The 19588-nt window shown below is 41.1% G+C and overlaps 1 protein-coding gene across 1 annotated transcript; it reads left to right on the plus strand.

Annotated features, from left to right (window-relative positions):
* Positions 1-1533: 1533 nt before the first annotated feature.
* On the plus strand, positions 1534-16968 carry LOC118429610. The gene is made up of 21 exons (XM_035840147.1): positions 1534-1637; positions 4859-4974; positions 5327-5403; positions 5586-5736; positions 6298-6528; positions 6850-7134; positions 7483-7597; positions 8076-8253; positions 8798-8958; positions 9475-9610; positions 9991-10174; positions 10597-10749; positions 11225-11365; positions 11873-12000; positions 12387-12543; positions 12844-13000; positions 13310-13366; positions 13844-13982; positions 14589-14704; positions 15206-15353; positions 15824-16968. The coding sequence occupies exons 1-21, from the start codon at positions 1595-1597 to the stop codon at positions 16023-16025; spliced, it is 3075 nt and encodes a 1024-aa protein (XP_035696040.1). The 5' UTR covers positions 1534-1594; the 3' UTR covers positions 16026-16968.
* The last annotated feature ends 2620 nt before the right edge of the window (positions 16969-19588 follow it).

A 19588-nucleotide genomic window follows, 5' to 3' on the forward strand; every position in this document is an offset into this window, starting at 1 on the left:
TTGAACGACATCATTTTTTCAGGCCTTGGCCCCTGTACTAAATCAACTCCACAAATAGTAACATTTAAGCCTTAACTGTTGTTTTCAACTCCGTTTACGGAGAGCATTTGGGCAAATGTGACTAAGCTGCAGGCACAGGATGACAAATCTTCTTACCTCCTTCAGTGTCACCAGCCCGGTCCCCCTGCTGCTCTCTCGGCATGGTGATGTTTGTCAGGTTTCTGTACAACAAAAACACGTCCTGCTTCGGGCAAGGGATCGTTGCAATGGGCGTCACTCCAGACCCAAAAATCAATCTGTATCAATCTTTCTTTGAAGATTTATGAAAAGAGATGAAAAGAAAATAATTTTGTTTGTCTCACCTTTACAGGTTGCCCAGTTCAGACCAATTATATCAGAACCTGTTACTTTAGCTGATAGATATTGAAAACAGACGGCCTTGTGGTGGTACTGTTACCTTGTAGTTAGGGTTGTTGACTTGAGGTGCTGAGTTTGAATCCCTGAAACCTCCCGATGCCGGGAGAAAGGAACTCTCTGATAAGACCCAGTGTTTTCGGAGATCAAGCGACACATCTAGCTTACAACAAAGCGATCTTTTCTATATTTACCTAGTTTTTTGTTTCATTGTAAACTACATATGTATGTGAAAGAAGTAGATAACATATGCTCTTACATCAACTTTATATAGTCTTTATATAGACTTTTAAACGTCCTCAAACTTAATCTCAAACTTAATCTCCTATTGCACTGCCCTAACTATGTTAATCAACGTTTGCTTTTATTTGACAGGATAAAAAATTTGAATATTTCAACTCTCATGTTGATGCCTTGTCTGAAACAGCTGTTATACATTTATTGATTAGGGGTTCACCCCTCCTCTCTTCCACTGACAATTCTAATGTGCTGTATATTGCCCAGATGTATTTATTAGAAACCAAACGTTTTGTATAATTACTTTCTTTTTTCATAACTCCAATACTGTATTGTTCAATATCGGCACCATGTTTGTATTATTAACTTGTATTATTATTACGTTTATTTTATCTCTGTTATAATGGCGATTCTCGTACTTTTGTGTGTTTAGTTGTGTATTATTTATTGTATTTCGTTAGTGGTGCCGTGAACATAAGCTTTTAGCTTGAGTGCGGCACCACTGTGTGTGTAATTTCGCATGTTCTTTAATAAAAATAAAAAATAAAAACTTAATCTCATGGATGTTTTAAAAACCGTTATTGCCTACACACCGACGTCAGCTTTCTTTATCTCATCGGACTGCAGTACGTTGGCGGCACTCAGGGGGCATTGTGACGGTATTTTGCCACCTGCGTTTCCCATATATATTGCAAATACATTGCCACTTCAACCGGCGCATGGGCGTTCGTTGGCGCCTGTTGCACCGCCAACGAACCGCAGTCCAGTTATAGATCCACCCCTAGCCCCCCGAACTCACGATAATCATTTTGCTGCATGGGCGTTAGAATGACGTAAACCATATCGCCTCACACATTAAAGTTTCGTACGGCGAACTGTGAACCCGGTTTCACACAACGGGACTTCCCAGAACGGGGCCGAGTCACGTGACCACCCGACCAAGATGGGGAACGCTTTGGACGCAGAGCTCGGTCGGATCGCCCAAGGTACGCCTTTCCTGGCCCTATCTATATATCACGGCAATGCAGCCACGAATTATCATATACAACGCTTTATGAAGGATTACAAGCTTTGTATATGGACGTTATGTCTACATTCGCTGCTGACATATGTGTAAACAATCTTACATTTCTGCTTTCACTTTCGGACAGCGCTTAGCTTTACAGAGCTTACACAAAAAGAGGAAGTACTCTGCCTACAAGTGTCGGTTGGTAATAATTCTTATTACACATTTTAGCTCAGAAAATATGTTAGAAGGTAGAAAAGGTGAGGTATGGTAGTGTGAGTTTGTGCTGGATAAGTATGGACTATTGACCGGACCTGTACCTTGTACGTAAACACCTGTACGTGGCCGGAGACGACACAATAACGTACCTGGCTGCCAGTGTTGACTTTTTCTCAAGTCGGCAGCCGTTTGCAAACAATCCTTGTTTACATAAGAATGTTTATTTGGCACCAAGCCCACTTTGACCTCAAGTGTAAAGAATGGTAATATAATTATTATTCCTCTACATTTTGTGTCAATTTGTTTGGTCTAACTTTAACGTGACGAAAATTCAACACGATAATGCCAGCAGTTCTCATGTTTCAACATATATCTTAACAGTATGTAGTACTCTAGTTTCATTTCTGGCTTACTAAAACATTAAAGGATATGAAATGATTGCATTGAATTGTTGAGAAGACTCCTCACATACTCTCTTTAACTCGTAAAAAGCCACCAAGGCCAAAGATCTTACAGCTATATATGTAAGCGCTTTTTTAGGTAAAATACATGCTAAGAAAATATCAATCTTGATTATCTTGCTACCACTTAAGGAACTAGACGGAAATGGTTACAACACACAAGTGGTCACAATAGACAGGATCCATAATGTTTAAGTGAAAAGGAAAATAAAGCAAGGAACTGTCAACAAAGGCCTGTTGGTGTATATGCAGAGGTGACCGCTACAGAAGTGCAATTCCAGTTACAGTTATTGATTAACCATGATATGCATTGTAACGATGCAATGCAATTAAACACAAAACGTAATACAAAACTAAATTACTGTATAAACCTTATACTAAAACTATGTTCTCCTTTCTTTAGTTATTTGCAATGGCGTTGGTTTCATCAATTCAATTAGTGTGCTTTTTAACTTTCAGAAATAAGCACAGAGACTTCTGAGTTCTGTTTTGTATTAAATACACTCGGGTTTTCCCAGTGACGTCATGCCTAAGACGAAATCTAAATGAATCAACGTGGCAGGTCAAACCACGGGACAATATGGGGCCCGTGATTCAATAATTCAAGGAAATTTAAACATGATATTGTGAAGTAAAAAACATGAGTGAAGTGCCATTTTGGCCTTATTACATTTTTATCTACGCTGTATAATGTACCGTAAATTCATTAACTTAAGCAGGGAAAAAGATGTATGTACAGTACTTTGTACCAATACTACCATGTTATTCACTGAATACTGTGTGTAGTGTGTACGAAAATGCGGTGGACTAAAAAGTCAAAAACTTTAATCTAGAAAGAACTAAGATGTTAAGACATCATCCTCTAAAAATTTAAGACACACAATATGTTAAGTTGGTAACCTGTGGTACAGGATAGAGAATAATATAGCGTACGAAGCAGGTTCGTATACTTCCGGGTTCCGTACTTCCGGGTTCCGTGCGCTAGCAGATTACGCAACTACAATGTCCTACTCTTTCAATGAATATTAGTAACTTCAAATCTAGAGACAAGGATTTGGGTTACTTTCTTGAATAGATATACTGTAGATATAAGTATTAACCTGGCAGAGCAGAGCTTGGTATCAAACAGTATCATGTCAACAACTAGAGTTCAACGAACCCATCTCTTCGCCAAATAATCATGCCTTTATTCAAGACTTTAAGGTCTTATTCATGTATTACTAAATAGTACCTACCCCCAAACCCCACAAATGCTACCAAAACAAGACCTGATTGTACAAGATGACCTGATAGCACCCCTGGTCAATCAGAATTTCAAGCTTTTCAGTGTCCAGCTCACGGCTTGTCAGTGTTTCCTCCAGCAAAAACATCTGTCAAACAGATGTGTCCATAGATATAGGTCAAGTGAGATACATGTATATACAAAACAGTTTATTTCTGTTAATTGGCCACTGATTACAATTAAATGCATCTTTCCATGTAGATTATTATTTTAAGTACTCATTCTATCTACATACCAAAAAATCCTGATGATCCGTCAACACGTTCTCGAGTTATTCTCGTTCAAAGTTTGAAAGGAAATCGGTGCCTGCAGTTCCCAAAAAGCCGCTAGGGGGTCCAAACTCACAGCACTTACTCTCTGCCCCAAGGGCTATCTACCACTCAAAAATCATGACCACAGCATATCCAAAACACGAAGTGTCAAAAATAAAAGTTTTGCTGCAGTACCTTAGGCAGTTACTAGGGGGCCCATTATCGAACTTGACCTTCGTTTTCTTGACCCCCACCCACCTACCAAATATCATCAGGATCCATTCAAGGGTTCTCGAGTTATCTTGCTTACAGACAAATGCACTTACATACAAATCCCGCTACAGCGCCGTAGGTAAGAGCCAGGTAAACCATTTTCGCACTTGACCTTCCTCTCCAAAACCGCTACACACCTACCAAGTTTCTTGAAAATCGCCCAGCTAGATTTTGACTTATGCTGCCCAAAACAAACTGCAAAAAACATACCAAGCTCGCTGCAGTACCGTAGGAAAACGCCAGGTAAACCGTTTTCGAACTTGGCATTCCTTTCGACAACCGCTACACACCTACCAAAAATCACAAAGTTCCATCCACAATTTCTCGAGTTATATGCTGTTGACCTACATACAGACCCAAGTCAAACAAAAACATACTCTATCGCCATTGGCGAAGAGAATAATGGACGGCATGACTTATGCAGTACACAAACTCGCCCAGGTGTTTGACCGAAGAGCAGCTGTCCCATTGGTGAGCGTAAAGGTGACGTCATACAGGTTTTCATAGAGCGCGGTTATGATTTCAGGAGCGCTTCGGGCGTTCAGACTCAGTGTCAGTGTAAGGATTTATTCTGGCCTTGTCCCCTCCCACTCTAGGTGGTATTATTGTTGTCGACTGTGCTCCTTTAACTAAAAACACTGCAAAACGCCAAATATCTCCCGTTAAAAGTTTACACTTTTCCAATCGCCCGTTCTTGTTTGCTCTCGTTCTACAGTCGGCGTTAGTCTTGGCCGCTACTCTAAAGGAGACAAGGTCAAAGTTGAACATGACCTGATGACCTTACAGCTGCTACAGAGAGGTCATGGCGGTTTCACCTTACCCATGTTAGAGGTGAGATACACTTTACGAAATAAGATGTTTGCGCATACCTTAAAGGATTCGTAAATGAAGCTTGAACAGTTGAACAATGCACACTGCACGGAATCCCGCTGGATAACTTCGCATTATTGCACCAGCCGGATAATTGCACGAAATTCACTGACAAATAGTCCGTGTAATTAAGCGGCTTTTACTGTATCTAAGAAGTCGTAAATACCACGACCAAAAGTCAATCTTTCCAACATTAATGTACGTATTGCTTTGTAATTAAGCAATCATGATTATTGCTGCACTTTAACAAGACACCTGGAGGGGAGCTTTGACGATTAAGATAGTTTTGTTCAGAATATAAAATGCATTACAGTGCGTATCGACAGAAGGAACTGTGGAAGGCGTTGACCAAGATGGCGACATAGTCGTTCGGTATCCTAGTGGAAACAGGTGAGCTTCATTTTTTTTCTTTATAATAAACGCCTAACATATTACCCATAAAAGAAGGACTTTTAGATATAATTTTCCCCATTAGAAAGAAATGCACTACTTATTATAAAAACAACTTCATCGGTCAAGCTTGAACCGTAAGGTATCAGATATGAATTATGATTGCGTATTTCGCTTCTCAGATTTTGTCTGAACCCAGACGCCCTGACCAAAGTAGGCGGGGACGACAGCACGGCCCTCCGTTCAGGAGACTGGGTACGGGTCAGTGATGACCACGGGAGGGTGCAGCGGCAACAGGCTGGACATGGCGGCTGGAACAACGACATGGCAGCGGTCAGTGGTTTTACCTCCGTGAAATATGGAGGTATCGTTTCTGGTGTGTCTATGTCTATGTGAATGTATATATATCTGTCTCACTGTGTTTCCGGAAATTTGTGGTCGGCATAACTTTAGAACCTCTCGATGGATCACAATGATATTTAGTATGAGAATAAGGGTTGGTAAAAAGAAAGTCAAGGCCAAATTTGCCCCCTCCCCTGGTATGTGACCTTCACTTGTTCTTTTTTTTTTTTTTTAACGTGCCGTCATCTTGGCTGATTCTGTCACTAGCACGACAAGTTTTGATCAGACCATATATGAAAGAATTGATTGATTTATTGGTTAATTAGTTGATTGATTGGATAACTTCACTTGACCCTAACTTTTTTGTTATAGTGGAGATAAAAGAACAGATATGTTTTATGATCAATGGTTTGTCTAGTTGCATTAGGAATATGAATTTGTCTACAGAAGTTAGGTGTATGAAATTCACGGGCACTGAAAAATTTATACGAGTGTACGAAAAAAATAATTGAAAAAATAATAATCATCATTATTACATCACTAACGTTATAGAGTCTGGGGAAGGTTGGCCGCGTTGTGCACGTGTTTCCTGACCGGGACATGAAGGTGGATGTCGGCGGCAGGGTGTGGTGCTTCAACCCGGCCAGTCTGACGAAGGTGTCCGCTCCCGGAGGGGGAGGGAACAGACTGAGTGTGGGAGACCTGGTGAAGATAGACGGGAACGCGTCCCGGGTCCGGACCATGCAGGAGGGCCACGGTGGTTGGGTCCCAGCAATGGCAGCCGTAAGTTAACCATGCTCAACCAAGATCTAGCCCCCTCACATATTCGTATGTCATACCGTCGTCGTACCATCAGAAACTGGGGGCATTCTCGGGCTATCTAGTCGTGTAACTGTCTTGCAAAATGTTATGCAATGAGCTGTCGTACATCCTAACGACAGTTGGTTCTTTCACAGCCTCCTCAGTAACCTTGCTGTAGTTACTACGTAGTTTATTCACCGATCAGAAAACCATTTTTTAAAGCTTGGACCTCGAAAATAACATACACTATGATCATTAGTCCTCTGACACCTTAGCTAACAAGTATTTTACTTTTCTCGCCAGAGTTTAGGCCAGGTTGGCCGGGTAGTGGCGGTTGGTGCCGACCGTGCGAAGGTTGAGATTCCCGGGAAAGGCGGCTGGTTGTACAACCCTGACGTACTGACGAAGGTGGAGAAGTCCAGAAGTGACAGTAGCAGCAGTAACAGCAGTAGTGGCAGCAGTACCAGCAGCAGCAGTAGCGGGACTGCTGAGATCAGTGTGGGAGACCTGGTCCGTGTGAGTAGTGATGCAGGACGGGTCAGGGTGCTCCAGCGGGGGCATGGCGGCTGGAACGACAGGATGCTGGAGGTGAGTTTGTATGTGTGTGTGCGTGTGTCTTGGTGTGTGTGTGTGTGTGTGTGTGTGTGCGTGTCTTGGTGTGTGTGCGTGTCTTGGTGTGTGTGTGTGTGTATGTGTGTGTGTGTGTGTGTGTGTGTGCGTGTCTTGGTGTGTGTGCGTGTGTGTGCGTGTCTTGGTGTGTGTGTGTGTATGTGTGTGTGTGTGTGTGTGTGTGCGCGCGCGCGCGCGCGTGTCTGTGTGTATGTATTCAGGCACAACATCATGCATGTGCGACCGTCGATACTGTATTAGGATTTGCTACTTAGCTAAGCGAGACTGGTTGAAACTCAACAGACCCTGTCGTTCTCTAATACCCAGGCCTTGGGTAAGGTTGGCCGTGTGGTGAAAGTTGACTCGGATAACGACATGACAGTGCACGTGGACGGTACAGACTGGCTCTTCAACCCAGGCTCGCTGACAAGAGTGTCATCAGGTAAAGATAGGCTGAGCATCTTTGGCTCATCTCTGACTCAGAATCTGTTTATCTGTACGTGTATTTGTATTTGTGCACATGTGTAATCAATACATAACCACCCTTTAGCGTAACACAGCAGCTGGTTATATTAAACTGAACGACCTGTCACACCAAACATTTGTCCATCTTGCTGAGGATTCCCTTACACAGTACTTAGTGGCAACGAGGTCTACTTTACCATTGCAGTTTTTAGAAGAAAAAAAATGAATTTTTGAACACCTCAATTCTAGGCTTATAGCACTTCTAATTGAAAGTATAGATTTTAAATCTTCCTTGTTCTTTTCTGGGGTGGTAAAATACTTGATACTCTGTACGTCAATATGTTTATGACTCATTCTGTTTATCGTGTCTATCACGTCCTGCTTGCAAAAAGTCAGGTATCTAAGATGAAATGAGCTTACTAAGAATTTCCAACACGATGTTTACAATTCTACAGGAGGTTCACAGGCCGCACCTAAACCATCGAGTGCTGAGAAAACCTCCATGTGTGCCAAGGGAACACACCAGTGGAACAAGGACAAGTGCAAGGTGTGCAAGTTCTGTAAAAAGTGCACCGGGTACGGAGGAAAGTGTGTGGAAGAGGCCAAGGGAAGACTGCTGAGGTTTCCTGGCGGGTATGTAGATCTAATCCTTCACAAAAGCATGGTAGGATGGACAGCCTATTATAGAAGCATGGAAAACAAGAGTAAATGATATCTATTTCTTTCACTACAGTCACATATGCTGATTTTTTATTACCAAACTCCAGCGTTCCATAGTTGTCTTAGATCAATCGTTATTGGACTGAGCAGAGTACTTCTGACTAATGCTTGTAGCTCTTTGCAGCTTCGACTTACAATTGCATATCCATTATTTTGTGACAAACTTCTCTTTTACACAACGGATCATAATGACCCCCGGGGGGGGGGGGGGTATTCACGCTTAATCGGAAATAGAAACATCTTGAAATTTATTCCAAAAATCTTGAGATCTGTTCCAAAACTCTTGAGACTTATTGAAAAAATCTTGAGATTTATTTAAAGAAATCTTGAGATTCATTTTTAAAATCTTGAGATTTATTTTTAAAACATCTTCAGATTTATCTAAAAAATCTTCAGATTTATTTCTGAAAATTGGGACTTTGAGATTTTGTGGCAAATCTAAAGATATTTTCCGCAGTCCGTGCGGCTGTGGTGCGGGTGACGCGGGGTGTGAGCGGTGCGGGTGTTGCCGCACGTGTGCCGGGGAGGACGACAGCGATAGTGACGAGGACATCGGCGGCCTGATGAGGCACCTCGCCGCCGGGAGGGATCAGCTCACTGTGCTCGACCTTCTGAAAGGTAGACTGCACTTTTACCTCATTTTTTGTTTGTTTGTTTGTTTTATCTAAATCTGCATTAGTGTATACATAATGCTGGTTCACTATTCTAGTCCTGGAGTCCATTCAAGTACAAATAATGAAATTTAAACCTCATACAACAATGCAGAAAATTAAACGTTACGGTAATAAAATGAAAAGAACGTAAAGGAACAGTACAGAAATGAAACCTAATCAAATGTGGTAAACATAATTGTGAACGGAGATCCGAGTTCGAGGTCAAAGTAATGGAAATATGATTTGAATATTAGATGAGACAAATGGTAATTATAGATGACAAGAAAATAAAAAACTTTTAAAGATCTGATCAAAAGTGATCATCAAATGACAAGAAATTGTATCATATTCTCAAGGAGCTGACTGTGATATATGACTGTGATACGTGACATGTGAATAAAAAGTAGCACCAAAAGTATAATTCGTCATACAACTGCAAGGTTTGCTTTCCATAACTTGCAATGCAATTTCTGTATTCAAGCTGCCCTTGAGAGAAGTGAGGGGGGAGAAGGTACTCCAAGAGGCATAAAGACCCTCTCACCGGAGGAACGCCGGGAGAAACTGTACGAGCACCTGCCCAAGATGAGCAAGGCCATCGACATGGTCAAATCAAAGAGGTATACTATTAGATATTTCATCTGAAATATTTTTAAAAGTAACTATAATAACAGATTATTTTTAAAAGTAATAACATATTCAGTCTTTTTGTATGTTGAGAATCAGAATTGGAATCCATGTAATGGTTTAGAGTTTGCACCACAATGGACTCATCAACGCTTGTACCTGTACTATTATTTGAACTAAAAGGATAGTTGATACAAACCACATGTACATATTGTGCAGAACGTTACATATTTCACTACTTTCAAAGAAGCCATCAACTCTACACGGAATGTAAAGGCTAGATATGTCTATACACCATTCGTAACCTCGTTTGCAAATAACGATACTATGTAAAATCACAAGTCGTGTTTTACATGGTCTTGTCAATGATTAGGGATGGCGGATCCGTCTCGACCATAAAGGACACACTGGAGGAGTCGTTGGACGGCCCCTACAAGACGTTCCCCAAGAAGGCGGAACGGAAGATCATGGGAGACCACCTGGCCAACATCGGGGGTGCGCGAGCCTTGACGGACTACCTGAAGTTCCTCATGAACGGAAAACACACTGAAGAACAGGTAGGAAACTTACAATACATCTGTTCATAATCATTGTCCGAGAAAGGTATTATTGCTCAAGTATAAGGAACGTTAACATACAGAGTAACAGAGACGTACGTCATTTATGGAAGCAGATCGTTGAAATACATGATCATAGTAAATGATGTATCAAAATGACTCATATGAATTCAATATATAGATCTAAGTCTACTCATTTCTTCTCCAAATGCAGAATGTGTAAACTTGCATATAGTTCTTTCGTTGATACAGCAATGTCATTACGATAAGGGTACTTTAAGATGGACGGGTATTTTTGTCAGCTAACTTTTGAGAATGATAGTTCGTTTATTCACAGTTGACTTCAGAGATTATATTTTAAATGTAGTTTGCATTTAACTGAGTCCAACTCTTCATATCTATCCGTGTTTGAATATCTCCAGGTGCAATTGAAGTGCCTACACGTCGTCCGGAGTTTGCTGTGGAATTTCTCTGATGCCAGTTTCGAGTTCTGTCGCGAACTCGGCAAGTCTGGCCTCCTGACGATTGTTTCCCAAGACCTGGCCAACTTTGAGGGTGCGGATCTCAAACATGAGGTGAGAAATGATCTATTTTATTGCTATCACAGACTCACATGTCTACAACATTTTGTCTGTAATTCGATTTCTAGATGCTATAAAAACATGGATGATTTGGCAAATTATACACAAATTAACAAAAAATCAAGAGTTGCATTCGTATAAAGCAACGACTTACCACTGGGTATACCTGCTTCGCTACTACTACCATTGATAATGTTTGCACTCAGCCGGCTTACCTATGCAATGCATGTAGGTATCGAAAACTCTCTGCGTAATAAGCCCTCTCACAGGTAATATGTCAAAAGTAAAGGTCCCGTAAAAGAAAACATTCCATTTCTTGGCCATTGTTTCAATATCCAGACGAGTTCCGATTTCTTATACGGGGCTTATATTAATCTCACCATATCCTACCTCGTTCCCCGGCCTAAACTCAACTGCCCTTCTTTTCATCTTCTTTACCTGAACGTTATACGATGTATTTATAATCCAGGTAATTCACCTGGTGGTGCTATCCGCCCTTGCCGTGATGCACAACTGTGCCAAAGTACCGGAGAACCGTCACTTCTTCCAGGACATCAAGGCCGTCGATCGCATCAGGCCTTACCTCCAAGTAGAGGATCTCAACCTGAAGGTAAACTTTTGATTTACATAGTAGTAATTTAATTGCCTCACACGCACAACAAGTATCCGGGGAAGCTAAGTATGGGGGGGGGGGGGTACTGCCAAGAAAGTAGTATCTAGAATATTAGGAGATGAGTCTCCATCCGAATGGAAAGAGAAAACGTGTTTCGTGCCCGTTCCCCTGTCTTGTTTTACTCCACTGCCCGTCGACTTCACACCAGAATGTCATTTTAGCCTTGCCTTTGAAACCAAGCTGTGTCATATCTATGTTTATGCTGCAGCAATCTTTTCCATCTTTGGTTCATTTACGCTTTGTACATGAAGCATGTACCAAGTACATGTAAAGCTTTGTTACTCAGGTATCGTGTAAAATTATGGGAACAAGCGTGCCTTTGTTCATAACTTTGTTGTTCCATTTCGACCTTTTACAGTGCGCGTTGTCTTATAGCACTCGTCAAACAACGTGACCATAGTATTCCACTAATGATACATATTCTAATATACATGTATCCGTTAGGTTCCTGCCGTGCTGACCATGGCGTACCTTGTGGAAGACAGGAACAGCAGCTTGATCGAGGTTGACGACAGCGTGGCAGATTACGTCATCAGAACTATGAACAAGGCACTCGGTTCCTCAGACATGAGGTTAGTGCAATAGTGGCTTGACGTTCGCGTGGCATTTCACGTTTTTGTAGTGGTAAGCTCTTTGCTTATAAGCTCGTTGGCCAGTAGACAATAAGATCTAAATGGGTCCCCTGACGACCTGTGTGGTTGTAGTCATATCAGTCGTCTTGCCTGTCTAAAACATTGGACAAGCCAAACCATCAACTACCAAGTATCCTATTACAACATTTCCCGTTTATATCAATGACAGTGGCAGCCTGTACGACACAATCTCTTGCTGGTAGGGGCTGATTGGGCCACCTGTTCCTCAAGCTTGAGGCCACATCCGCAAATAGTGCATATCTATTCTTTTGTTGGATATCTTCGTCTTATGCTAGAAAATAATGTTAAGTTCTGATATTTGTCAGGGCCGATGGCTATTCAGTGATGGAGCTGGCAATGGCCTTGGGCGCTCTGGCTCGGAATGATGCCAACAAAGAACTGCTTACGAAGAAAGGAGCCCTGAAGCAGCTGATTGCCTTGGCACAAGATGGCGACAGCACAGATAAAGAACAGGCTGCGAAGGTGTGGTATGGCTAGTTGGAAGGCAGAAGCAATCAGCTAATAATGAATAATCTTACATTGCAAGTCTTCGACAACAAATATTTTCTAATCATTTGCAATATTAGGATAAATCATTCTATTTGTGCATGGATGCATAACTTTGACAATAAGCGATGTGAATCTGTCAGACCCATCAATCATAAGTTAAGCACCTAAATAAAATCACTATCATGTTTTGCATGTGTGTGTAAATAATTGTGTGTTTCTCCATTCGTGTTTATGTGTTGTTTGTAGTAACACATGTACAATGATAATTTTCAGGCACTGCAGGCCTTTCTGCACGACCCTGATGTCAAGGCGCAGCTGAAGAAGGACCGGGAGGCGGTGACGGTTCTGAACCAGCTGAAGGAACATGAGGACCACGCTGTCAAAAAGGCAGCCACAGATGCCATGCAGACACTGCACAAAAGCACGGCAAGTGAGTGGTGATCATGTACTTAACATGATGCCAACCAATTCTGAATCATCTCTTCAAATTCAGAATGAAGCAACTGCTTCGCAAGTACTAGAAATTAGCTCTGTCTGTTAAAGAGTTTGAACATTTCCATTGCAACAACATGAAATATGGACTCACCACATTTTTATGCAGATTTTGGGCAGCTCGCTAGCTCCCCCAAATCATCTCTTGATACTCTCTAATGTTATTGTTGCAAAGGTTTAGATTCTTGTAACCGCTTTCACCAATATTGGACATGCCAATGATTGTAGATGCTTTGTTATATTTCAGGTGACTGTCCGTATATGCAGAGGTGCATGAAGTTCAAGACTTCTTTGAAGCTACAAGGTACTACATAAAACGTTAAGTCTCTATCTGAAATTGGACAGTCATACTGTTAATGTACCAGTGTAATGTAGCTGTGACTACGCTATATGTAGTCCATTTTAAGTCAGCGATTTTTACTGCCCACACTTACAAAATACTCACAAATCTTTGAAATGCTTTTTCCAAGATATTCAATATCTTTGGAATTATTCTTGCATCATATGAAATTTCTGAATATATTCTCGGCTCTGTAAAACTTTGGAATATTCATGATATTTTTGATATTTCCAATAGTTTCTAGATACCATTATTTACAATAAGTTGTAACGTATAGTTATTTTAATCGGGTCAGTGGACTTGGAAGATGGCAATCCTCACATGTACAGTTCTTCAAATTCCAGGGAACTATCTTTGAGTATGATATATATAGTTTATCACAAAAGACAGATGAGAATGGGATGGACTCTATAATATTTAGATTTGTTGCTATGACCACAGACGGATTTTTTGACGATCGGTTCAACATGTGTTACTGCCGGGAGTGTCACCTGTCCCGAGGAGACCAGGACTATTACAAACGTGGTGATCCACAGAAGGACTACGGACTACCGGTGGGATGGTGCCGCTTCTCCCTCAAGTTAGTGCAAATGTGTCATTACGTTTACTCCTAGCTTCTTTCCCCGTGGGCATTTCATTACAAGCTCTAATCATACAACAAGCTTGTGGACCAATTGCAAGCCTTGATTCCTTTTGGTTATGCAATCACAGCGTCATAAACGATTGGTCAATAATACAGTCAAGCTTTAGTGACACGACAAAAAAGTAATATATGATTGTGGGTATGGTAGGCTTTAAAATTTTTAAAGGACGTAAGTGTCAGACGATGTGTGGCCATTTGATGCTGACGTTAACCTCACGCCTGGTTAGTGACAGAAAATACCAAGTAAATCTTCGTATTTGTAATGTAGCAGAAACGTACAATCATTATGCTTGAGTAAATGATTATACGTGAAGACAAAATACAAACGGGGCTTTTACGCATTGTTTGAACTGATATCAAAAGTCGACCGATTCACTTAGTATTGTCCTATGTAAGGAGAGTATAATTTACTCTTACTCTGTCGAAAGATTAAGGAATGAATCTGGCACAAGATGCAATGAAAAGACCTTACCAAAAATACATTGTCACATACCATTAATAATGTTGTCCATTTCGTCACCAATATGTATTTTACATTCCAAGGGTCCCTCCGAGAGCTACAGCGCTGGGCGTGTTCCAGAAGTGGCACGTGGCGTTCCATGGCACGACTGTTGGCGCGCTGGAGAGTATCCTCAACACTGGGGATCTCATTAAAGCTGGTAAGGCTGGATAGTCACATTTAATTTACCTGCAAATGCAGAATATTTCCTGTCCGTATTCATCTCATGATAACACCTACATATAGATCACACATTAAGTAGAACTCTTGTTTATTAAGGAATCCACTACTCTTTCTGGAGTCCCCTTCCATAAAATACTGATCATTTATAACGTATTTGCGGAACATAGACTTACTAACACCTACCATCTATTAATAATAATGCAATTAATTTTTCACCACAAAATATTTCACGAAGGTATAAGATCTTTGTTTTCGTGGTTCTGCATTTAAGGTCGCTCACTATTTGCGCTACAAATCTGTCAAAGTCACTCGTCTTGTCATTCCCTAATTGGAGTAGTCAGAAACAATGTTAAAAACGATGACTACACAGACGTACATAATCAGTAGCCTGGTTATACTGTGTTCAGGATAGTATAGCTTTGTAGCTAGTACATTCAAATGAATGTTACGGTTACTTGAATGCAATTGTGCACTCAAGGTGACAAAACTATGGAGGGGAGCAGGTTGTCTGAGCGGGACGGACACTACAAGGACAGCTGGAAGCCGGAAGGGTTTGACACAAAACAAGTCTTTGTCTCTCCCAGCATTCACTACGCAGGACTACCTGCCTATGCAAAGCCTAGCAGGTAACCATATACCGAACTGAATTAATGAATGGCTCATTGCAGAACTTCATTAAAAGAAATTGTAGTGACTTGACATTTTCAATCATTTGTATGTTTGGAGTGTATTATTTTCTTCACTTGATGTACAAGTCACATACATATATAGTATTATATACAATGTTTGAGCAACGAAGTTATTGCTCTTGTATAATACATATTGAGACAGTGGATAATCCCAAGTTACTCTATGTCTTTACGCCAAAACATAGTTACTCGAGAAACTGGAACTGATTTTGGAAACGGTCAGACGTTTCGGATAGTATCCACTTGATTCCACTATCCTTCGTCAGTGACACTACTTTTTGGCGTATCTTATTACCTGGATTTCTAACATACATCGCCGTACTCTATGTCTTGCAACATACTTAAAACCTGTCCTGTAAAAGATTCACCCATTGATGTACACTTTCTTGTTGTACACTTTCCTGTAGCTTCACTCACCGTGGAACGACCTACGAAGCTAAGGTGGCATTACAGCTCTACATCAAGCCGGGCAGCTACAAAGTCGCCGCCTCAACAGTCGCACGGAAGAACGTCGACAAGAAGTTCAGCGACAGCGAGATCGAGTGGTCCACGGACCGGCACGGGGTCATCATCGTGTACGGCCTGCTCGTCAAACTGGACGAGAAGTAGACAGGGAACGTTAACAGTGCTTTTGATTCAGATGCTGTAAATACATTAAAGTTCGAGGGGATTCAATTACGCCGTAGCTGAAATATGACTGTTCGCGGTAGTTTTAAGTTCGCGGTAGCACCATGCACTGTAGTCTCTTACTGCAATTGAAAAATTTTCGCGGTAATTTTGGAACGCGAAAACCGCGAACATAAAACCACCGCGACAATTCTTGCATTACAGTACGTGTTCTTAAAAAAATGATCCAAAACTTTCCGTTTATTCTATGTGCTAAAGGAAAGATACGGACAGGAAAAAATATCTTTGGAATATACATAATTATGAACTTCGTAGAGCAATCACAGAGATAAGAATCTGCTTGCACAAACTGAACGTAAAAGTCGGAAGATATTATAAAATTCCCCTTGCTCAGAGGTTTTGTTCATCCTGCCCAAATGAGGAGGATGAGCGTCACTTTATCATGCATTGTTCACGATATAATTTGATACGTTCGGTTTGCTAGATAATATCCTAGGAGGTGATAACCATTTAGGTGTACATATAGGCAAATATATCAAAGAATGTTTAGACCTTAGAACCAATAGTGTAAGTGTAGCCTGGAATCCAGCCGTGTCGTGCTTTGGTCACTCCCCTAAGGTCCCCTTCCTGGCAGTACTGTAAAGCTGTTTAAATGATACTCTAGACTCAACATGCTGATGTGTTCACTGAGGAAGTAAATATTTTGCATCTGACTATCAATTCATACAAATCGCACTACTTAATCTCTGTATGATATGGTACATAGAGGAGATATGTATTAGTTATAAGTATATTGATTAAGACAGGCACATTAGATGTAAGTGGGTTCATGCAAATGAACCTTTAGCTTAAACTTATAAAATGCATAGAGAAATTTTAAGCGTTGTCTAAAATCCTATAACGTTTTATTTCCTAATACGAATGATCTGCCAACACACGGGTATGCACATGCTGGGCGACCTCGACTAACATACATAGACCAGCTTGCTCGTGATGTGGGGTTGCGGGTTGAGGACTTAGAGAACGCTATGGGGGACAGAGACGTTTGGAAAGAGAGAGTGGACCTGGTCCGGGCAAGTAGCCCGCGACGATGATGATGATGATGATGATGTTTCATCTGCCTTGAACCAAGCAAGAAGGCATTTGCCTCATAAACGTTACCAAACGTGAATTGATCGAGTTCTCCTTTGTGTGTGTCTGTCTTTGCATCAATCCATTTATCTTGATGTAAACAAAAGAAGACAAGGGAGCCTCGAGGGTTGTCTTGCGAGCTTGGAATTTGCTTTATGAAGACATTATTCGGAACTAGTTAACTATTGGAACGAGTTACATTTAGAAGAATATTGTAGCAGTCTAGTCATAGTAAATACCAAGCCTGACCTTCACCAGACGGATGTGGTCGAAGCGAGTACAACAAACTTTGCAGCTTTGAAAACTCAGCTGTAGATTTCATTTTTTTCACGCATTGACAAAGTTCATCAGTGTTCAACAGAAATGGAGTGTTAAATTCTATCTTTAATACAATAATTAATGATGACCGGGAATTTAGATTGCTTAAATTTTTGGTTTTGCTGCTCACAATGTTGACTTTGTAACAGTGGGGTTCAAGCACCGCCAACCGAGCATGCCAAACGGCTGTCAGCCTTTTGGTCTAATCAGTTGAGTGCTGGGTTTGTGAGCTGGTGTGAGCGGGATCGGCGCGGGTTCCAATCCCAGGAGTCAGGATATTTGTATAGAGTTACATTGCTTCTGTCTGCTTCTTGCTCTCCTCTTCTGTCAACTACATATGATTGTGACAATTCTTTTGACCTTGATTGTCGACTATCAAGGCACCGCTGTAAAAGAAATGATGTGCCTTAGCCAAGAGAAAATAAACATTGCTGAGTTACCAGTCTCAGAATATGCCATGTATATAAGTTGCCCTCCGTTTTAGCCCTGTTGTCGCGTATAATCGATTCAGTCACGCCCGATGTGTCGATGACAACACGAAGTCCTGCCACGTAGCAAAGTGACTAGGCACTGGTCAAACTAGATCCTACCTATAGCTACTGAGCGGCAGCACCGGTCTACATCTCAGGCGGGTCTGCCAAATCAAGTATCTACGTACATTCTCAACTAGTCATTGGTGACCACAGACCGACGTCAGGTAACATGTTTGTTGTCCACTTCTCCCAGTAATAGTTGTGCGCTTACATGTTGCAATTTTCCAACTTGAAGTGTTAGTTGTCGTTACTTTGCAACGGCCCTCTACCTGCTGGCGTAGCATGTTTCGAATAGTTTTGGACATATTTTTAAGAATTATGCATTTTTGTCGGGTCTTCAATTTTTGTACCGTTTTCTTCATGTCCGCAGACAAAAAGCATTGAAAAATGTTGTAAAGTGTAAAACAGCAGGAGCCGAACCGCCGCTTCGGGAGTGGTAATAAAGGCGTGTACGCTATGCATTTAAGCCGTAAGAAGTCGGTCCTAGCTGTAAGAAGTCGGCCCTAGCTGTAAGACAAGCACAGGCCTGCAGGAGTAGGCGGTATCTGCACCGCCCAGGTTGGTTTTCTCACTCGCAACGGGTATACGTGCGAAGATCAGATCAGCGGCTTGGTCGACAGGTCCACAGATTAAACCAGCTGGGAATGACACACAAATAAGTTTGGTATTTTCGCTGCACATGCGTCAAGCTTGCGTCACTGCGGGGTTCGAATGATACTCAACGAATTTCAGAGATAAAGAATTCATTTTCTTATTTTTTGTGTATTTTGTCGTCTTCTAAGTCATACTTTTACGTATCACGGAATATCTCATTATTAAAAAAAATCGAGGAAAAAACAAAACGGTGACGCAGTGACGCAAGCTTGACGCAAGTGCCGTGAGAGTGCACCTTAAGGAAACCAAAAGTAAGTATACGTAACCGACAGCCAGGCTGTTATGATAGGTTTGCGACATGCTGGTAACAGGCAATCAATACTCATTGCAAAAACGAGATAATGCTTTATGATACTCACTAGATTGTTTATACTGTTATATTATATTACATTAGTTGTTAGTTATTTGTATTAGTATATAGTTGTTCACATTGCCATACATTGTAACTGTTACAATTGTTGCGTAATAAAGTTCTATTCTTATAGTGCTGACGTGTCCCTTTTCCCGAGCGAGGAGTTTTGAACCTATTGCACAACCGCATCATGACTGTAGACTGAACCTTGTAGTGCCAAGGAGTGAACTGCCGTTTCGCCGATCATGATTATTCTTTTATGTACTTTCGGCACTGATTTAGCGAAAAGTTCGGCCAACCGAAATTTAAAAAATTCTGCTATTCTTTCTCTTCAAAACATCTTGTTAGCTTATCATTCAGGGATAAAATAAAAATCTATCTTGTAATTGTTCCCTTGGTCTTTTTATTTTTCATTAATGCAATGTAGTCTTATGTGAATGAAATATGTATTTTCCTCATGCTGCAAGTCTACTCCTTTACCAACTCATTCGAAAATGGTCGATTCGACAATGATCCCTTCCCTATCGCTTGTTCAAAAAGTAATTTTTAAACCACAT

The sequence above is a fragment of the Branchiostoma floridae genome, chromosome 13 (assembly GCF_000003815.2).
Source record: "Branchiostoma floridae strain S238N-H82 chromosome 13, Bfl_VNyyK, whole genome shotgun sequence".
Classification (NCBI taxonomy): Eukaryota; Metazoa; Chordata; class Leptocardii; order Amphioxiformes; family Branchiostomatidae; genus Branchiostoma; species Branchiostoma floridae.